At 51.3% G+C, this 18686-nt stretch overlaps 1 protein-coding gene across 1 annotated transcript; it reads left to right on the top strand.

The window, feature by feature from the left end:
- Positions 1-8497: 8497 nt before the first annotated feature.
- Positions 8498-17862, top strand: CKAP4 (cytoskeleton associated protein 4). The gene is made up of 2 exons (XM_014865852.3): positions 8498-9095; positions 15383-17862. The coding sequence occupies exons 1-2, from the start codon at positions 8664-8666 to the stop codon at positions 16709-16711; spliced, it is 1761 nt and encodes a 586-aa protein (XP_014721338.3). The 5' UTR covers positions 8498-8663; the 3' UTR covers positions 16712-17862.
- The last annotated feature ends 824 nt before the right edge of the window (positions 17863-18686 follow it).

The raw sequence follows: 18686 nt of genomic DNA, 5'->3' as shown, positions 1-18686 counted from the left end.
AAAAAAAAAAAAGAGAGAGAGAGAACAAGAGAGAGAGGGAGACAGTATTTTTTTCACTTGAAGAAACAACAAGGAGACTTAGGATTATTGAAGCAAGAGGGACTTAAGTTAGATAGTAATACTGACTTCCTCACTGTGAGAAAAGGACAAGATTATTCTACCTCACCAAGGAGTCTCCTTTCTAAGAGATTTGAAATCTCCTGGTTGGCGAGGCTCAGAGAGGAGTTCATTAGTTCGTGAGTGACACTCAATCTCTTCCAGATCCTGGACACGTCTCCTGAATTACTGTGATGATCGTTGTGTTTGAAAGTTTCCTGGTGAACTCTGAGCTCCCTCACTCTCATCTACCCTTTTCTAGGCAGAAGCCTCTTCAGAGACTAATCTGAGTTACAAACAGCAGGCTCCTAGTTCTGGCCGCTGGATCCCAGGTGACACCAAAGCCGATGAGGATGCTGGGCCCAGAGCCCAGGCGCTTGCCCTTCCCCTAAGGGGGGCCCAGGACTGATCAGAATTCACAGAATCCAAACTGCTGGACTCCCCTGTCTATCTTTTTGAAGGCTGAGGAATTCAACCAAAGTGATTTTCGTTGCATTTACATACAGTTCTCCTATCACTTTAAGACGTAAGGATTTTCAGAGCAAAAGGCCAATGTAAGGAAACAGTAAGTCTCCAGTGCAGCAAAATTTGAAGGGATTGCCAGGTGTTAATGGTGAGGGAACATCAGCCTGCACAGGACAGTGCGAGTCAGTTCACCAAGCAGTCACTGAGCTCTTACGAGGTGCCAGGTCTTGGGCTGGATACTGGGTGGTGGGGGTGGCAGAGACCCAGAGATAATAGTGACGATGACAATGACAACAATAACAGCAACATGTGCCGAGAGCTGACTATGGACCAGGCATTGTGCTCATTCATTTGTTTATTCAATAAATAGTAAGGGCTCCATAAATATCGTTGGATGAATTGCTCATCGTCCCAGCTATACTGGCCTCCTCTCTGCTCCTCAGATGCACCTCAGGGGCCTTTGCATTCGCTCCTTCTCTACCTGGAAGAAGAATCTTCCAGATATTTGCATGGGCTGGCTCCCTCACTTCCTTCAGGTCTTTACTCAAATGTCACCTTCTCAGAGAAATCTCCCTGATCTCCTAATCTAACATGGCACCCCCCTCCAATCCCACAGCCTCCCTGTTCCCCTTTCCCCACGTTACATCCCTCCCTTAGCACCATCTAGAGTACACTGTTTTACTAATGTGCTATTGCCTGGTCTCCCTGTTGGTGCAAAAGCTCCATAAGGCCCAGGCCTTTGGACTCCTTTGTTCACTGCTGTCGCCCCCTTGTCTGGATCATGTGCTCAAATTTGTTCAATGCATGAATCAGATGAAAGAAATACTTTCTCAGTGTCAATCATCCACCCAATAATAAGCACTAAGGATGGTGCAGTGAATGAGGCAGACAAAGTTTTTGCTCTCCAGAGGTCCACAGCCTGGTGGGGATAAGATTTTATGCTAACTACATAATAATCTCCATTTTGCCAAAATAGAGCATGCTGGGTGCTTTACTGATATTACTTCACTAAAACACCACCACAACAACCCTAGGCCATTGGTACTATAAGCCACAGTTTACAGACACTATTTTAGTTTTTTCTACAGCTGAAAGTCCACAAATATGCTCTGAATTATAGAGGGGCTGGATTGATTTAGTTGGCAGATGTTAGTGACAGTTACGTATATGTAACTGACAGTTACAGTGGTCTTTTTTGTATTCATGACTTCCGATGGTCCTGCAAAGTATTCATCCTACTCTATAAACGAGGAAAGTGAGGACTAGAGAAGTTAGATAACTTTCCAGAGCCACACAACCCAGTAACTCTTCCACATAGGATCAAACCCAATTCCTATCCTTACCACACCTCCTCATTCCGAGGAACACGAACGAGGGAGAGACTAGTGGAGGGGGGAGAAGTGGTCCAGGGACTAGCTTATCCTAGGGAAGGAGGCAGCTGGGACTTCCAGGTTGGAGGGCTGGGGAGAAGAGCTTGAACAAAGAACAGAGGCTTGCAGGTGGCTGCAGGGCAGGGAGAGGTAGGTTGAGTAGAATCCTAGGTGGGAGGGGAGGCATCGTTTCCACACCCCTGTCCCACACACATACTCTTGGTCATTGTGGCTTGATTCTAATAAGGAGATATGGGAGGTTTTTGAGCAAGGCTGGGACAGGATGAAAATGGTCTCCGCGGAGTAGAGTTTTTACAGCAACTTCTCCATCCCATTCACTTAGGAATCCATCATATCCACACACTTTGTCTATTTTTTTTTGGTTAAATTAGCAACATACATTTATAACATCCTCTCTGAACCTATCTTAAAACGCTGCATTTCCACATAATACCCACTTCTACTAACTTTCAAAACTTTGAGACTTTCCCCAAACCCTCGCCCACTAAAGAGTGGGTACCCTAACAGTGCAGGCTGCAGAGAATGAGAAGCCTCGCCTTGTAAGTTAGGTACTGTCATATCCATCCAATCATCCATCCATCATATATTGAGCGCCTCCTACAATCCAGGCAAACTACCCGACCCTAGGGATAAGAAAAGGAACAGATCACAGTCTCTGCCCTGAAAGCTCGAGGGTGGATGACAGTAAGTCATCATGGTGAGTGCTATGACCCATCTGGGAGCTGGGGGAGCACCAGGAAAGGACACCTTATCCAGGTAGGGGTGGAGCCAAGAAAACAGTCAAGGAAGCCGAGCTCCTGAGACAACACGGCAAATTAGGGAAACTGTAGGAATGTCCAGTCTGGCTAAACACAGGGTAGGAAGAGATTCGAGGGAGAAATGAGGCTAGAGAGAGAAGCAGTGGCCAGATTATGAAGGACTTTTCAATATCATGCTAAGGCAGGAGTTCTCAAAACATATATATTTTTTGCCTACAACACACCTAAAGGGTAAAACATACATCCACCAGCAGCATGGTGAGAGGAAGCAGTTGTGGAGGTGAATTATCAGTGTCAGAGATACAACCCTGCCCAGTCCTTCCCAGTTTGAGATTCACGATGCTTATTAAGAGTCTGGATTTTATCAGAAGGCTGACTGGCCTTGGATAGTCGATTTCATCACACTAGGCATTGTCTTCTTATCTGTCTGTACATTCACGTGCTAGTGGAGAGTGGGAGCTCTAGGATCAACTGCCTAGATTCTAGCCAGACTCCTACCATTCTCAAGCTGTGTCACCTTGTATGAGTTGTCCACCTACACGGATCATTACCACTCTGTGCTTACATCAAAGGCTCACTGAGGATGGAAGGAGGTAACACATGTTAAGCTCCTGGCATAGTGCCTGGCACACAGTAAGTGATCAATAAATGTCAATTTACTGTGATATTGTAGCTCCCTTGCAGCCTAACAGTGTTAGCAATCACCCTCTCTTTGTCATCACCATCCCCATCATCATTGCCTTCATCATCATCATCATTACTATTATCGCCATCATTCCCATCATCACCATCATCATTACTATCATCGCCATCATTCCCATCATCATCATCATCATCATCACTATCATCGCCATCATTCCCATCACCACGATATTGAAGTTCTAAGAGAACATTCCTCACTGGGTTCCTCTCCTCCATTGTCCTTCCTTGTGGTTGTCTTATGAAAGAGAAGGCCCTATGTAGAGGAATTTTAATAATGTGAAGTTCATAGCATTTATTGAGCTCCTACTATGTGCCAGCACTGTTCTAGGTATGAGGGATACCAGAGTGAGCTAAATAAAGTTCCTACTCATGGAACTTAAAGTCTAATGAGAAGAGACAGGCACTAATAATCAAACAAGCAGAAATACAGTATGTCAGAGAAAATGAATACTATAGATAAATGTAAAGAAGGGAAAGAATGATACAGTGTCTCGGGTTGGGCGCTTATTTTATATAAGACGGTCAAGAAAGAACTCACCTAGAGGTGACATTTGAATTGAGGATGTGAAAGACACTGCCATGTGGATACCTGGGGGTAAAGTTCACCTGGCACAAGGGACAAAATCACAAAGGCTCCAAGCTAGGCACACACCTGGCATACGGAGGAGCAATAAGGGGGCTGTGTGCCTGGACAGTAGTGATCAGGGGTCGAGTAAGAGGGAACGGGATCAGAGAGGCAGCGGAGGGCTGGAACACGGGGGCATTGGGGACACTGTAAAAACTTTGCCTTTTAGTCCGATTGACTTGGAAAGTTATCGGAGGGTTTTGGAAAGAGGTGTTACATGATCTGACATATTTTCAGGGATCACTCTAGCTTCTGTGTTTAAAACAGACCACAGGGCAGGAAGCGCTTAAGCAGGGAAGCCAGTATGGGGTTATTTCAACAACCCAAGTGTGAGTTGGTGGTGACTTGAATCATGGGTAGTGGTGCAGGTCACGAGAAGAGGGAGATGCTGGATGTACTTTGAAGGTGAAGCCAACTAAATTTGCTAATATATTGCATTGGGTGGGGGTGACGAGTGAAAGAAAGAGAGGAGTGAAGGATGATCCCTGAGCGACTGGACGGATATGTGCTGGAATGAGGGAGACTATGCGTGCAGGACAGGTGGAGGAGAAAATCAATTTCATGTTCACATTGCCTCTATAGTGTAGATACTCTAATTATTTTCCTCAAAAACTGGGACTCAGTGAAGTAAAGCTTGTGGTCTATAAGTCACTTTGGTGCTGCAAACTCCAAGAAATAATGCCCTTACTGCATGGAGCTATAGCATCTGATACTGGGGAGCTCCTGGGAATGTGAACCCCTGAGGCTGGGAGGGGCGGTCCTAGCTCTCCAGAGCCAACTAAAGGAGGCCCCCATCTCTAACACAGCCTGTTCGCAGGGCATTCAGGCTCATGCCTTGGCCTCTGGGGGTCTTGTCAACCTGGACCAGAGACGAGGCCATCAACAGTAACAGGGCCTTTCTATTTAGGCATTCTAACTGAAATGCAGAAAACCAAGAGGGCTGCAGGTTTACAAAGCTCTACTTTAGAATTCATGATCCATGTAGTCCAAGAGCGCTCAGGAGCGCTTTGCACAAGCTGGGGGAAAGGAAGAAACATCTGCGGGCTCCTCCTCATCTCCACCCACATTCCTGACCATCTCACAGACTTTAGGAGGATGAAGTGGAAAAGAGATGGAGGAGAAGAAATCAGGAGGAAAAGAAGGGAAACTTCCTCTAAATTCACGCTGTGCCAACTCAGAAAATGGGGTAGAATGGAATTCTCCAGAAAGAAACCCTGCTGCCTTCCTGTTCTAGGAGACACACTTCATGACTGCTTCCCAACCTCCTCCTCTGGGTGTAGCCAACCACCACAGTGGAACCACGCTTCAGGGGAAAACACTGCTTGCTTTTTCAAGTTAAACACATCAGAGCCTGTGGTCTATAAACCACATGGGGTGGCGGGAGCTCCAAAAAATAATGATGAAAGAAAATCGTTGAACTCTAGACATAGAAGCTTTCACTCTGTGACTCTGCAAATTGTATTAGCCACCCTTCATTCACTGAGCCTTGCTACGTGCCCCGTAGCAAGACCATGTCTTTCATTTAATCCTCACGACAACCAGGTGAGGTTGTTCTTATTACCCCCATCTCACAGATGAAGACACAGAGGTTCAGAGAGGTCACACTTCCTAGTCAGTCATGGAGCTGAATTTGAACCCAAGTCAGTCTATGCCAGAGCCTATATCTTAACCATTATATTTCACTACCTCCCAGAGGAAAGGGACAGAGGAAAACACTGAAAATAGTAACAGTCCCGTCCCCCTACACTCGATTCTTTCAGTGCTCAGTAGAGGCAGAAAGTTGAGAAACTTTCCATTCTTATATCTGGCCTACAGTCCGAATCAACTTTAAAAATTTTAAATAATTATTTCTGATAATCAGATGACTATTTTCTCTAAGAAACAGATTAATCTAATAATGAGAAAGAGCTTTAGAGGTGCAGAAAGGGTGACCTTGAAATCTAGAGGGGAAGTTAAATACACCTCTCAAGGTCACAGAGTTAGTTTAGTGGCAGAACGAAGGCTTAAAAAGCAGGGCTCCTGCCTCCCAGGCCAGAGCTTGGCCGGGCCGCCAAAGCCACTTCTCAAGTTATCACGGCTCTGCCCCGACATGGATGACTGTTGGAAGGTGGATGATTGCCTTTGTGTGTGCTAGAGATTTGAAACACAATCTGAACTTGGCTGAAGTTTTTAAAATAAGATTCTTCTAGCACCTTCTGATGAGTTAGCCTTATGCTTTCCTCAGCCATCTTTCCCCACGCCTGGGTCAGAGCTGTGTGCCCTGTTGAACTAGGATGTTCCTACTATAGCTCCCAGTATTTAGCTGGAGTGGGGACGCTCCTTTCTGTCTGGGACAGATGATTATATTTCTAGTCCAGAACCTGCTATAATTTACTCCAGCCTCCCAGACTAATAGAGACTGTTCTGCCTGTCTGGCTGGCCCCTACCGATTTCTGCAATCTGGACCCACTCCACCCGGCTTATCTTTCTTCCCGACATCGAAGCACACACCCCCATGTCAGACAGGTGTCCTGGGCTCACCCCATTTCCGCCACAAAAATATCCTTCCCGCTCTCCCCCTATGCAAATCCATTCTTCAAGGCTTTGTTCAAGACCTTTCTGCCCCGGAAGACTTCCTCATGTACAGCCCAATGATTTGCTTTCCAAGTTCTCATTACATTTATATTCGCAACGACATAATTTAGCCCTCAAAACGTTTCTGCACATTTCTCCAAAGGTAACGCAGGCCCCCGGAGGGCAGGCACACATGTGTTCGTTCATTCACCAGAGTTTTTTAAAAGCATCTTATAAGCTGAGATACAGAGAAAATAGGCAGTGGTGGTTCCTGTCCTTAAAGGAGACTGCGGTAGTTTTCAGACATCTGCCTGGCACATAGTGGGCCCTCAACAAAGGTTTGCTATAGTGACCTAACATACATAATGCCTCTTGATGCAATTATTTGCTGTCTCTAATTCCGTGAAAGGTATCAGGTGGTGTTAGAACAAAGGCATCATGAAGAGGTGGCATTTGAACGAGGCCTTAAGGGCAGAGAATTTTTTTTAAAAAACACAATTGGGAGAAGGTTCTATGCAGAAGAAACAGCGTTCCTACGCAGTGCCAGGCGCACACAGTGCCAGGCACACACCAGATACCAGGTTTGGAGGAAAGCAGCTGAATGGAGCTGAGGTCTGTCACTGCCCCAGCACCAACCAGCCCTATTGAGCAGGCAAGTTGCTTCATTTCCCTGGGGCCCCGTTTCCTTCCCTCTCCGAAGAGATTAAGCAGCACAGGCTCTAAAAGACACAGACCGAGGTTCAAATCATGACTGTGTGCGACCTTCAGCCAAGCATTTAGGGTGGGGACTCAGCCTCAGTCTCCCTCCTATAAAATGGGTAAAATAATTCCAACTTTACGCGGTTTTTGTGAAGTTGTAAGAACATATGAAACTTGCTAAGCACAGTGCCTGGCGTTATCCTATTTCCTTCTACCAAAGTAGGGGTGACAACTCTGATCTGCCTCCCTCTCGGTGCGGCACACACAGCACAGAGCCTGTCCGCAGGAACGGCTGTGGACAGACTGCGGGACCCCCTAAAGACAAAATGGACTTGAAACGGCTTCAGAAAGAGAGTCGACAGTGGACTGACTGGGCTGTGGGACGATCAATACACGTGTTCTCTTGAACAGACTTCATGCAGTCCAAGAATCTTTGCTAACTCTCCCCAAACATGCCTCCGAGCCGAAGGTTTTTAGCCAGCCCTCTTGGCCTCCGCCTTCAAACCCCAGGAAAGAGACAAGGCCCAACCCGGTGGCGGGCTCGAGGGTAGGAAGGCGGGGTTGGGGGGGGGCGGATTTCCCTAACTCCCTGCCGAAAGGCACGGGGAGGTCTGTTCCCGCCTCCTGACTCCCACTCCCAGGGGCAGGACTCCCGGGGCGCCCCCCCTCCGTTTCCTCTCTCCGCACAAGTCGAAAAGGGAGGGGGTTCGCACTTGGCCCACGGCACCGGGTCACCCCCGGCTCCCCTCCCTCCGACCCGCCTGGCCACCCCCACCTCGGCCGCCTATCCCCGGGGCCCCCGTGGCCCCAGCTCAGTCGCCAGTCCCAGCTCCTGTCTACCCAGCCCTCCAGCCCCTCCCTTGGGTCCCCTCGGCAGCCGGCCCCCGCCTCCGTAGACGCAGCCCCGCCGCCCTCCCCATCTCAGCCGCCTCCTGCCCCCTCCTGCCGCGGCCTCCGGAGACCCCGCTGGGACACCCTCCCCGGCCGGGGCCCGGGAGACCCCGCTCGGCCGCCCCCCGCGGCAGCCCCATCAGCCCCGCGGGGCCGCCCCCTCCTTCTTTGGGATCGTGGCGGCAGGGGGAGGGGCCGCCCGCGGGCCCGCGTGCGTGGCAGGCTCTCCCGGCTCGGCTCTCCCGGCCGCCCTGCCCGGGAGGCGGGGTCGGCGCGGCGGCGGCAGGCCCCCTCCCCCGCCCTCCGCGCCCGGCCTCCTCCCTCGCCCGCCCGCCCGGCCGCCCGCTCGCTCCCGGCCGCTCCGACGCCAGCAGCGCCCGCGTGCCGCTCGCCCAGCCCCGGGGAGCCCCAGGAAGTTTCCCGGGCCGCGTGCCCCGCTCGCTCGCCCCGCAGCCCGCGGCCTCCCCCGCCGCCGCGCCCGCCATGCCCTCGGCCAAACAAAGGGGCTCCAAGGGCGGCCACGGCGCCGCGAGCCCCCCGGACAGGGGCGCCCACCCGTCGGGCGGCGCGGATGACGTGGCGAAGAAGCCGCCGCCGGCGCCGCAGCAGCCGCCGCCGCCCGCGCCGCACCCGCAGCAGCACCCGCCGCAGCATCCGCAGCCACCGGCGCACGGCAAGGGCGGCCACCGCGGCGCCAAGTCCGCCGCCGCCGCCGCGTCCTCGGCGTCCTGCTCGCGCAGGCTCGGCCGGGCGCTCAACTTTCTCTTCTACCTCGCCCTGGTGGCGGCGGCCGCCTTCTCGGGCTGGTGTGTCCACCACGTCCTGGAGGAGGTCCAGCAGGTCCGGCGCGGCCACCAGGACTTCTCCCGGCAGAGGGACGAGCTGGGTCAGGGCTTGCAGGGCGTCGAGCAGAAGGTGGGTACCCCGGACCCCCAGCCCCGGCCGCCCGGCTGCGGTCCCCACTCCCAGCCGGGCGGCCTCGTGCCCTCCCGGCCGGGCCCTTCGCCCTGCCCAGGCCTTGTGGCCAGAGTCGGCCCCCTCCTCGACCAGCGGCCCGGATGCCCCCACCCCGGCGCCCTAGATCCGAGGCAGTCCCCAGACCCTCTTTGTTAATGGCCGCGGAGGAATCGGCCCCCAGGGATGGACCGCGGCGAGGGTGGTCAGGCCGGCCGGGGAGGGTGGGCCAAGGGCCTGTCACAGGACATTAGCGGTGACCTGTAAGGAAGCCGGCAGGCTCTGGGGAGCCCATTCTTTTTGGATTAGGAACCGCTGAATGGGCAGAGTTGTCTGAAAAGGAGGTTGGAAGGGAAGCTGGCGCATCCCTGGAAGCCTCGGGCAAGGCCGCACCTCAGCTCTCCCAGTGGAGGCATCTGAGCCAGTTTTTAATAGACCCAGAGCCCGGGGAAGGAGAGGCTAGTAATCTTATTCATTTGCGAAGTTCAAATGAAATGTTACATATCTGGAGGCCCCTTGTCCGTTATTGGTCCAGTGTACCCACGTGGGCTTTTGAAGTAGTGTATTTCAGCTTTAGAGGAAAGGAAGGGCCAAAAATACTGGGTCATCCTGGTGAATAATACCACGAGGCACATTTATATGGTGTTTAGAGGGCTTACTCATTTATTATCTGATTCTCATAGTAACCCCGGCAGGGAGGGAGGACTGGCTGTTTGACTCCATTTTCCAGGCGGGAAAATTGAGGTTTAGAGAGATTCAGTCAACTGTTAAGACCCCAGCGGGGGAGCAGCGGACTGCATGAGAATGTCTAGGCCAGGCCCAGTTCAGGGTCCAGAGGGCCTGTTTCAGGTGTGGGTGGACCCACCTTTCAACGCAAAGTTGCTTAGGTTTCACCCTTTCTGTGTTTTTCCCACACCAAGTGTGGCTCCTTCAGTCTCATTCCTCCTCCTCCGTCCTCCGCTCGTGTCATTGCTCAGTGAAAGTTGGTTGCATGACGGAAACAAAAAATCCCGCCACGACTTCTGAGCCCGGAACTGCTGCCTCCTTTTCCCAGCATGCTGCCTGCCCTGCCAAGTTTCTATCGACTTTTGTGGGGTATGCAGGACTAGGAATTTCCTCTTAAGACTGGCAGGGCAACTGGAATGAGTCAGCCTACTCCATGCTTCAGGCCAAGGGAGGTGACTTCTCGAAGGGAATTAAGTAGGCAGCCCTGCTTTGCCTGTTCTGAATGTCAAATCGTTCTTAAAAAATAGACATACTGCTGGCCTGTACTCACTAGCTCCTCTGATTCCTCTCTTTCATCTACCCACCTATTTCTCAATCAAAATGTTTGTTGATGTCTGATAGTCAACGGGCTCTGCGTAGGAGGGCTCGAAGGTGCAAAAGACACAAGTCCTACTTGTGAAATGGCACGTTAGGTATGTTTTGATGAGAGTAACTGCTCTGTGAGTTCAGAAGAGAGCGGGTGTGGAGTTGGCCCCAGCCTGTGTCCAATGGCCAGGGTCCCGCCAGTCTAGCTTTAGCGGGTGAGCGATAACTGTTGAGAGAAGGGATGAAGGACACGCAGGCAGGGGTATTGTCTTGAGCATCTTTGAGGGACAGCAGGTGGCTGCCCTGCCCGCAGCGGGTAACATTTAGGAAGTAGTGAGAGGAGAGATTGAAGCTGAGGCCCGGGTGGGGAGGTCTTGAATCGGGGTTGAAGAAATTGGGCTGTCTTCTCTCTGCTTCCTCCCTGCCCCTCCCTCGCTCTCTCCTTTCTGGTCCCCGCCCCTTCTCCTTCACAGCTGTGTACAGATTCCTTCCCTCTCTGGGGCTCAGTTTTCCCATCTACGCAGTGAGGGGAGGGCTCCGTCTAGATTTTTAAGAATCCACCTGGCTATACGCCTTGTTTAATTCAGTCCTGTAATCAAGCTATTATTTAGTGCCTCGTATTTATTGTACACTCATCTCTTTTGACTCTCACAACAACCCCAAGAGGTAAGTACTATTATCATGCCCCTTTCATGGATGAGGAAAGTGAGACCCAGGGAGGCCAAGTAACTTCGTATGGTTACACAGCTAGTCAGTGGCAGGGCTGGGCTTCAAACCGTAGCGAATGCCCACAACACTCTTAACCACTTGTCTTTTCCTTTTGTTATCTTTCCCATGCCTTGCCTGGTATGTAGTAGTTGCTCAATTAATGCTTCTTCCATTGACTTGGAACTCACACCCAGAACAGTATTAGGATTTGCCACCGTGTGTGGCCACTTCTGTCTGTGCCTCTGGGGTGGCCAGTAAATGCGTTATTTGGCATTGATGAGTGAGTAATGATGGGTCCTCTGACAACTGAAATTTGAGCCCTTTCTAAGTCTGTATGAGGCTTGGCGGGGGGGCGAGGTTTGGTCCTTAGCAGGGACTTATACTTACAGTATTATTATGTGTTCAGTGTGGGCCAGGCTTTCTGTGAAGTGCTGCCTAGCCACTGTCTGAGGCAGGTCCCGTTTCTTAGCTCCATTTCACAGATGGGCCAGCAGCCTGGAGCCGTTGTGTTACTCATGTAGAGTCGCACACAGACCCTCTGTGGTGGAGCTGGGATTGGGGTCGGAGCAGTGTGACTCTGAAGCACCCTCCTCCCCCGCCCTATTGGGTGTCCTCTGTCTCTTGTTCTCAGATGCTCTCGGGATAGGGAAGTGGCCCGCGTCTTCTGAGTGGCCGCAGCAGGGGCAGAGCGGCTGGCCTGGCCTTACCTGGACGATTCAGCGGGCACCGTGGGTGCCGGGCTTCAGGAAATGCTGGCGGTTCAGTTGCAGACCCTCTGTAGGGCCCGTGTTGCCCTGGTGGATCCAGGGTGGCATGCAGTGGTGTAGGAGAAGGCTGAGGCCTGGCCGGGCTGGTGTAATGAGACTGGGGGCTGTGTGTGGAAGAGCGAGTTCTCTGGTCCTGTTACACTGTCTCCTCTTGACTCTGGACGAGGAGTCAGGGCTTCGGGTTTAGGCAGCATCTCCTCCAGGCTCTCAGTGCACTCTGAACACACACATCTCTAGAGGTTAAGAGCTCAGGTTCTGAAGCCACACATTCTGGCATTTTGATCCTCAGCTCTGTGACTTTCCAGTCTCTCATTTGTAAAACAGAGATCACTGGGAGCCTCCACCTCATGAGATTATTACGAGGATGTAATGAGATGATGTCTCTGAAGGACTTTGATTATCGATGCACAGTAAGTGCGCTTTGAATGTCAGCTACCATTCCCCAGCCACCCCCCCCGACCCCCCGCTGTGAGCTCCTTGAGGACAGGGATGCTGTCCTAGCCAGTAGTTTCCCTCTGGCATCTTGCACACCACTTAGTGGGCACCCCACGTATTTTGGGGGAACAGAGCATTCATTGCATATTGATGATATTGAGGTCTTTGTGTGTGAAGATGAACTCACACCACCATCCATACGGGGACCTTTTCTGTGTTCATAGTGTTGGGGGTGGATTTGACTTCATCCATAATTACTGATCTAGTCCCCTTCCTAGCTATTTGTTAAGAGGCAGCCCAGGTTAGGGGTGACAGTCAGGGACTAGAGGGGAAATAGACCAGCTTGGTCTTCACCAGGCTTTACCCTGTTCATTCATTCATTCTTTGATTCATCAGAGACCACTGATGAAGGCCGGCCCTGCTGTGTGTGCCGTGCTCCCCTGTTCACGCCACTGTTCTGAGTGCTGTACGTGGAACAGGCAGGCGCTCTGAGCCAATAACCTAGTTTCAGAGGGGAGCTCTTTCCAGTACCTTCTCCAAGTGTCCTTTACGACTCAGGTTATATTTGGTTGAGCAGGAAACTTGTCTATTCTGGAGTCCCTGAGAACCTTGTTCTAATCTGTCTTAAAATCACAGACTGGTGGAAGCCAGAAGGGACTTGAGAAACCTACTTGTTAAAAGACGAGGAGCTTGGGACCCGGAGAGCGAGTGTGACTTACTCATGCTCCCAGAGCTGATTATTGACGGGGCTGGAACTGGACCCGAGGTGTCTGTTCATGTTCTTGAGGCGTTTTCACTTGGCACTGGGCTGAGGATGGTCAGGAATCTCCAGGCTTCTGAGTGACTTCAGAAGAAAGTCTAAACAATAATGAAGACGATAGCTATTGTTTATCGATCATTCACTATGTGTTAGGCACAGTTTAACCACTTTACAAATATTAACTCACTTAATCCTCACAAGACAAGCCTATGAGGCTGGTACTATTTTTGTTCCCATCCTGCAGCCGAGGAAACCAAGGCACAGAGATGCTAAATAACTTGCCCAAGATCACACAGCGAGGATGAATCCAAGCTAGGATGTGAACATAGGCTGTCTGGCTCCAGAGCCCATGCTGTTTATTCTTTAACTTCTTATCATGGAAATGTTTAAACATAAGTCAAAGAAGGGTCAATATAATGAACCCCAGTTTCAATAATAAGCTTTTTGCTATTCTTGTTTCATTGCATCATCAGCCCTCCTTCCCCCATTTTGTTTTGTTTTTTGGGGGCTGAAGTTGGAGTAGTCTGAAGCACCCTACTCCCCTGCCCTGTTGGGTGCCCAGCTGGTCTCTTTTGTTCTCAGATGCTCTCGGGATGGGCAAGTGGCCCGTGTCTTCTGAGTGGCCGCAGCAGGGGCAGAGCGGCTGGCCTGGCCTTACCTGGACGATTCAGCGGGCGCCATGGGTCCCGGGCTTCAGGAAATGCTGGTGGTTCTGTTCCGCCCCTGAAGGGCCTGTGTTGCCCTGGCAGACCCAGGAGATGGTGAACCAGGATCTAATTTTGACTGACACATTAGTTCCCCTAAAGTATTTTAGGGTTTATTTCTAACAAATAAGAGTTCCTTTCTTTCCCTTCCCTTTCCTGTCCTTTCCTTGCTTCTTTTGGCAAAACACAGTGTCTTACACCTAACAAAGTTAACAGTAATTCTGGATTATCCTCTAATCCCCAGTCCAAAATCAGATTTCCCTGACTCTCTCAACATCTCTTTTACACTTGGTTTGTTTGAATCAGGATCCTTGTAAGTCCACACGTTGCATCTGGTTGATCAATCTCTTAAATTTCCTTTAATCTGTAATCGTTTCCTGTCTTTCCTCCTTTAAAAATGCCATTGGATTGTTGAGGATCCTGGTTATTTGTCCTGTAGAATTTCCCACCCTGTGGGTTTGGCCGATTGCATCTTCGTGGCTGTTCCTCTCTTGTACGGTTTCTGTGACTTGGTGGTTAGAGCTGGAGGCTTGATAGATTCCGATTCTTCTCTTTTTTTGTGAGCAAGCGTTCCAGGGAGCACCATGTGCCACACGTCAGGATGAAGCCCAGGTCATTAATCCGTATTGTCAGCCTTAGTACGTTAAATCAATTCCCAGGGTGGTTCCCAGGTCAGACCCTGTTGAGGGTAGAATGTATGTAGAGTGAATGTCTGGTGACAAACAGGATCATAATGTGTTCACAAAACCAGGGAATGCTAAGGGATCATTTGGTCCACTGATCATATTTTCAGATGAGGACAGTGACTTGTTCAGGGCCACATAGCTAGAAGTGGTGAGCAGAGACCCGAACCTTTGTCTCTTTCCTCCCAGCCCGGTGTCTTCTGTGTGACTCAGATTTTTCCCTATGAAAACTTGTGAGACTCTTTTAGTTGCAAGAGCTAGAAACTCAGCTTCAACTGGCTTAGAGATGGAGGGAGGGAGAGAGAGTTTATTGGCTCAAACTAAAAAGTTCAAGAGGAGATTCCTTCAGGTATAGCTGTATCCAGGGACTCATATTGTGTCTTCAGAACTTGATCTTGCTGTCTCTCGGTTCTGCTTCCCTGTGTGCTGGCTTGATTCTTAGACTGGCGTTCTTTGTGTGCTGGTCTGAGCTGTTTCAGGCTTTCCTTCATCCTATAGCTGGCAATCCCAGCAGAAAAAGGTTTTCTTTCTCAGTAGTTTTAATAGAAGTCCTGGAATTCACTTGTTGACCTGCCTTAGGCCACATGCCCATCCCTGGGCTAATCACTGTGGCTCCTGGTGGAGGGGGAGGGTGGGGAACAGAAAGTGAGGATTGATCAGGCCTGGGGTACAAACCACCCCTGGAGCACTTGGAGGGGCCCTTTGGGTGGTCCTCCAAACCACGTGGACTGTGTATGGAAGGGTGGTTCTTCAAGGAAAATTAGAGTGCCATTCTGGAAGAGGGGGGACCTGGAAGCTGGGCAGACACAGAGAGATACAGCTATGTTGCGTAAAACTCCTCAGCTCTTCTCAGCAGGTAACCTCTGGATTTTGGTTGCAGGTGCAGTCTCTGCAGGCCACGGTCGGGACTTTCGAGTCCATCTTGAGAAGCTCCCAACATAAACAAGATCTCACGGAGAAAGCCGTGAAGCAGGGGGAGAGCGAGATCAACCGGATCAGTGAGGTTCTGCAGAAGCTCCAGAATGAGATCCTCAAAGACCTGTCGGATGGCATCCACGTGGTGAAGGATGCCCGCGAGCGGGACTTCACGTCCCTGGAGAACACGGTGGAGGAGAGGCTGACAGAGCTCACCAAGTCCATCAACGACAACATTGCCATCTTCACCGAAGTCCAGAAGAGGAGCCAGAAGGAAATCAATGAGGTGAAGGCCAAGGTCGCCTCTCTGGAAGACTCCGAGGGGTATAAGCAGGATTTGAAAGCCTTGAAGGAAGTCGTGGAGGAAATACAAACCTCTATGAAGTCCAAAGAAAAGGACCTTGAGGCGCTGAGAAGCACGCTCCAGACCATGGAGTCTGACGTCTACACCGAGGTCAAAGAGCTGGTGAACCTCAAGCAGGAGCAGCAGAGGTTCAAGGAGGTGGCCGACTCGGAGCGCCTCACCCTCCAGGCCCTCACGGAGAAGATCCTCCAGGCGGAGGAGTCCACCGCCCGCCTCCCGGAGGAGATCCGGAGACTCGAGGAAGAGCTCCGCCAGCTGAAGGCCGAATCCCTCCAGCCCCAAGAAGACGCAGTCTTTAGAAACTCCGATGCCCTCGACGTGCTCCAGGAAAAGAGTCGGGGATTGGACTCCAGGCTCCACACCGTGGAGGACGGGGTCCACGCCGTGCAGACGGCCTCCGCGCAGCAGACCGCCAGCCTGGAGTCCCTCCTGGCCAAGAGCGAGGAGCACGAGCAGCGCCTGGCCGCCCTGCAGGAGCGCGTGCGGGGCCTGGGCGCGCCCTCGGAGGGGGACCAGGGCGGCCTGGCCAGCACGGTGAGGAGCCTGGGGGAGGCCCAGCTCGCGCTCTACGGCGACGTGGAGGAGCTGAAGAGAAGCCTGGGCGAGCTCCCCAGCACCGTGGAGGCGCTCCAGAAGGTGCAGGAGCAGGTGCACACGCTGCTCGGCCAGGACCCAGCCCGGGCGGCCCCTGCGCCTCCCCAGGACTTCCTGGACAGACTCTCTTCTCTAGACAACCTAAAAGCCTCAGTCAGCCAGGTGGAATCGGACTTGAAAATGCTCAGGACTGCCGTGGACAGTTTGGTCGCCTACTCAGTGAAAATAGAGACCAACGAGAACAACCTGGAATCCGCCAAGGGCTTGCTAGATGACCTGAGAAGTGATCTGGATAGGTTGTTTGTGAAAGTGGAAAAGATTCACGAAAACCTGTAAAGGAACTGTGGGTGGCAGGGCGTGGATTTAAAGTCCAGTTTCTTATGACCAAAAAATGTGTTCTTTTCTCCCTCGCGCCCCTCCCCCCACGTCCCGTCCCCTCCTCCGGGGCCTTGGGCACCACCTGGCACACCAAGGCATTTTGTATTTTTGAGCCCGGTTAATTTATTTGCGATTATTGCCACACGCCACTGGTTTCTCAAGTTTTCTGCTTCTGCTTTTGGTTGGTTTCCTGAAGGCCTGGCCGCCGCGAATCAGAGGTGCTTTTCAGAAGGGATGTCCCTAGTGTCAGGGCAGAACCGTGATGGCTTCAGCTGAGGATTAACAGAAGCAGATTAACTCTAACCTCAAAAGCCCTGCCTGGCTGGCAGATTTCAAGTAAAAAGAGTCGGGGGAGGAGGCACTTTTCTTTCTAATTGTCGTTAAGGAAAATTAATTTTACTCCTTTTTTTGTTTTATACTTCTGGCTGAAGTTTTAAGAGCTGTCACTCCCTTCTTGTCTTCCACTTTAAGCCGGTTAAAACCCATCAGTGTCACCTCTGAATTGGGAGGGGGGCAAGCCCCCCTCGGTTTTTAGTCAAAAAGAATCAGCTGCTTGACAGTCGCCTCCCTCGGGGTGGGCGTCTTTTCTACTCCTGAATCATCTCGTGATCCCAGAGGTAACTATGCAAAGAATCCAGATGGTTCTGAATGTGAAGCACGACACCCCACTGAGTGCCCTGTGGCGGACCTGTGTCACCTCTTGTGGGGTCCCCAAATAACACATAGGTTTGGAACCCCTGAGAGGGGAGTCCTTGGGTTCTTCCAGGAAATGTCTTATGAGGGCTGTCCCCAAAGGCATGGGCTGTCTGCCTGGGGAGTGGAGGCCAAGTCGTCATATTTCACCATGATGTCCGTGAAGAGGTTTGCTGTCCGAGCAGAGCCCCGCCTGTCAGTGAGGAGCGTGTGCATTTTCTGTAGTTGTTCCGTTTCCCTTCCCCTCTCAGCTGTACTGTTCTTTAACGGCTGTCTTGCCCTTCAAAAAAGGAAAAAAAAAAAAAAGAAAAGGAAAAGAAAAGAAAAAAAAGGTTTGTTTAGTTTACTGTGAAATGAACTGTATGGCTTATTTACAGTATTTTTAATTCTTAATAAACACTTGAGCTTTGTTACGACTTTTCCAGACTGGTTGCTTTCTAAGAATTTGGTCATTATGTGTTTTATTAATGTGGAGTATTCAGGGTTAGAAAGATAGGTAAGTTTTTAATTGTAAGACCTTTTGTTTCAATTCTGAAACCAGGATGGCCTCCCTCTTAGGCCTGGAGACACACTTTGGATTGACCATTAGCAGGTATGTTTCTCTCATTGCTTGACTTCAACTCTTAGCTGTGGTAGAGGGTCTCAACCCTGACTGCCGATGAGAGTCTCCCGGGAGCTTTGAAGGAACGCCTGGGCCCGCCCCCACTGACTCGGATTCAGTGGGTGTACAGGAGGCTGGCACTGGCACTTTGAACTTGCAGCCAGGTTTGCAAACCACTGTCTTAGGCCCCATAGTGCCCTTCAGCCCCAGCGCAAACCTGGGCGTGTTTCCTTTACTTCCCAGGTTGCCTTCCACCTGCCACCGAATAGTGACTGGTGCTGTTCATGGAGTACCAGGCACTGGGTTGAGCACATCACAGGCCTCTGTTGCTTCCTCCTCATATTCCCTGGAGGTAGGCAGTATCATTCCCCGTGTTGCAGAGGGGCAGCAGGCTGAGGGCATCATGCAAGATCATTGCTAGGAAGTGGCAGGGCTGAGATTTGGACCCAGTCCCTGCTCTAACTGTGACAGCATCCTCCACCTTCCACCGGCACCAGTGCAGGGCCACATTGACCTGGGCAGCCCCCGCTGTCCTCTGTTTCAGAGCCTGAGGCTGCAGGAGCTCGTTTCTCTCCCACCCAGGGAGTAGCAGGGGGCCAAGACTTGAGTGCGTATATAGCTTCATGCCCTCCTTCCTCC

This window comes from Equus asinus, chromosome 4 (genome assembly GCF_041296235.1).
Source record: "Equus asinus isolate D_3611 breed Donkey chromosome 4, EquAss-T2T_v2, whole genome shotgun sequence".
Lineage (NCBI taxonomy): Eukaryota > Metazoa > Chordata > Mammalia > Perissodactyla > Equidae > Equus > Equus asinus.
The sequence above is the reverse complement of the archived record's forward strand: the minus strand, read 5'-3'. Positions and strand labels throughout refer to the sequence as shown.

Bases quoted from the DNA above. Each gene is read 5' to 3' on its own strand.
- CKAP4 (XM_014865852.3), top strand. From the start codon at position 8,664: ATGCCCTCGGCCAAACAAAGGGGCTCCAAGGGCGGCCACGGCGCCGCG. The intron at 9,096-15,382 runs GTGGGTACCCCG...TTTTGGTTGCAG, and splicing joins TGCAGGGCGTCGAGCAGAAG to GTGCAGTCTCTGCAGGCCAC.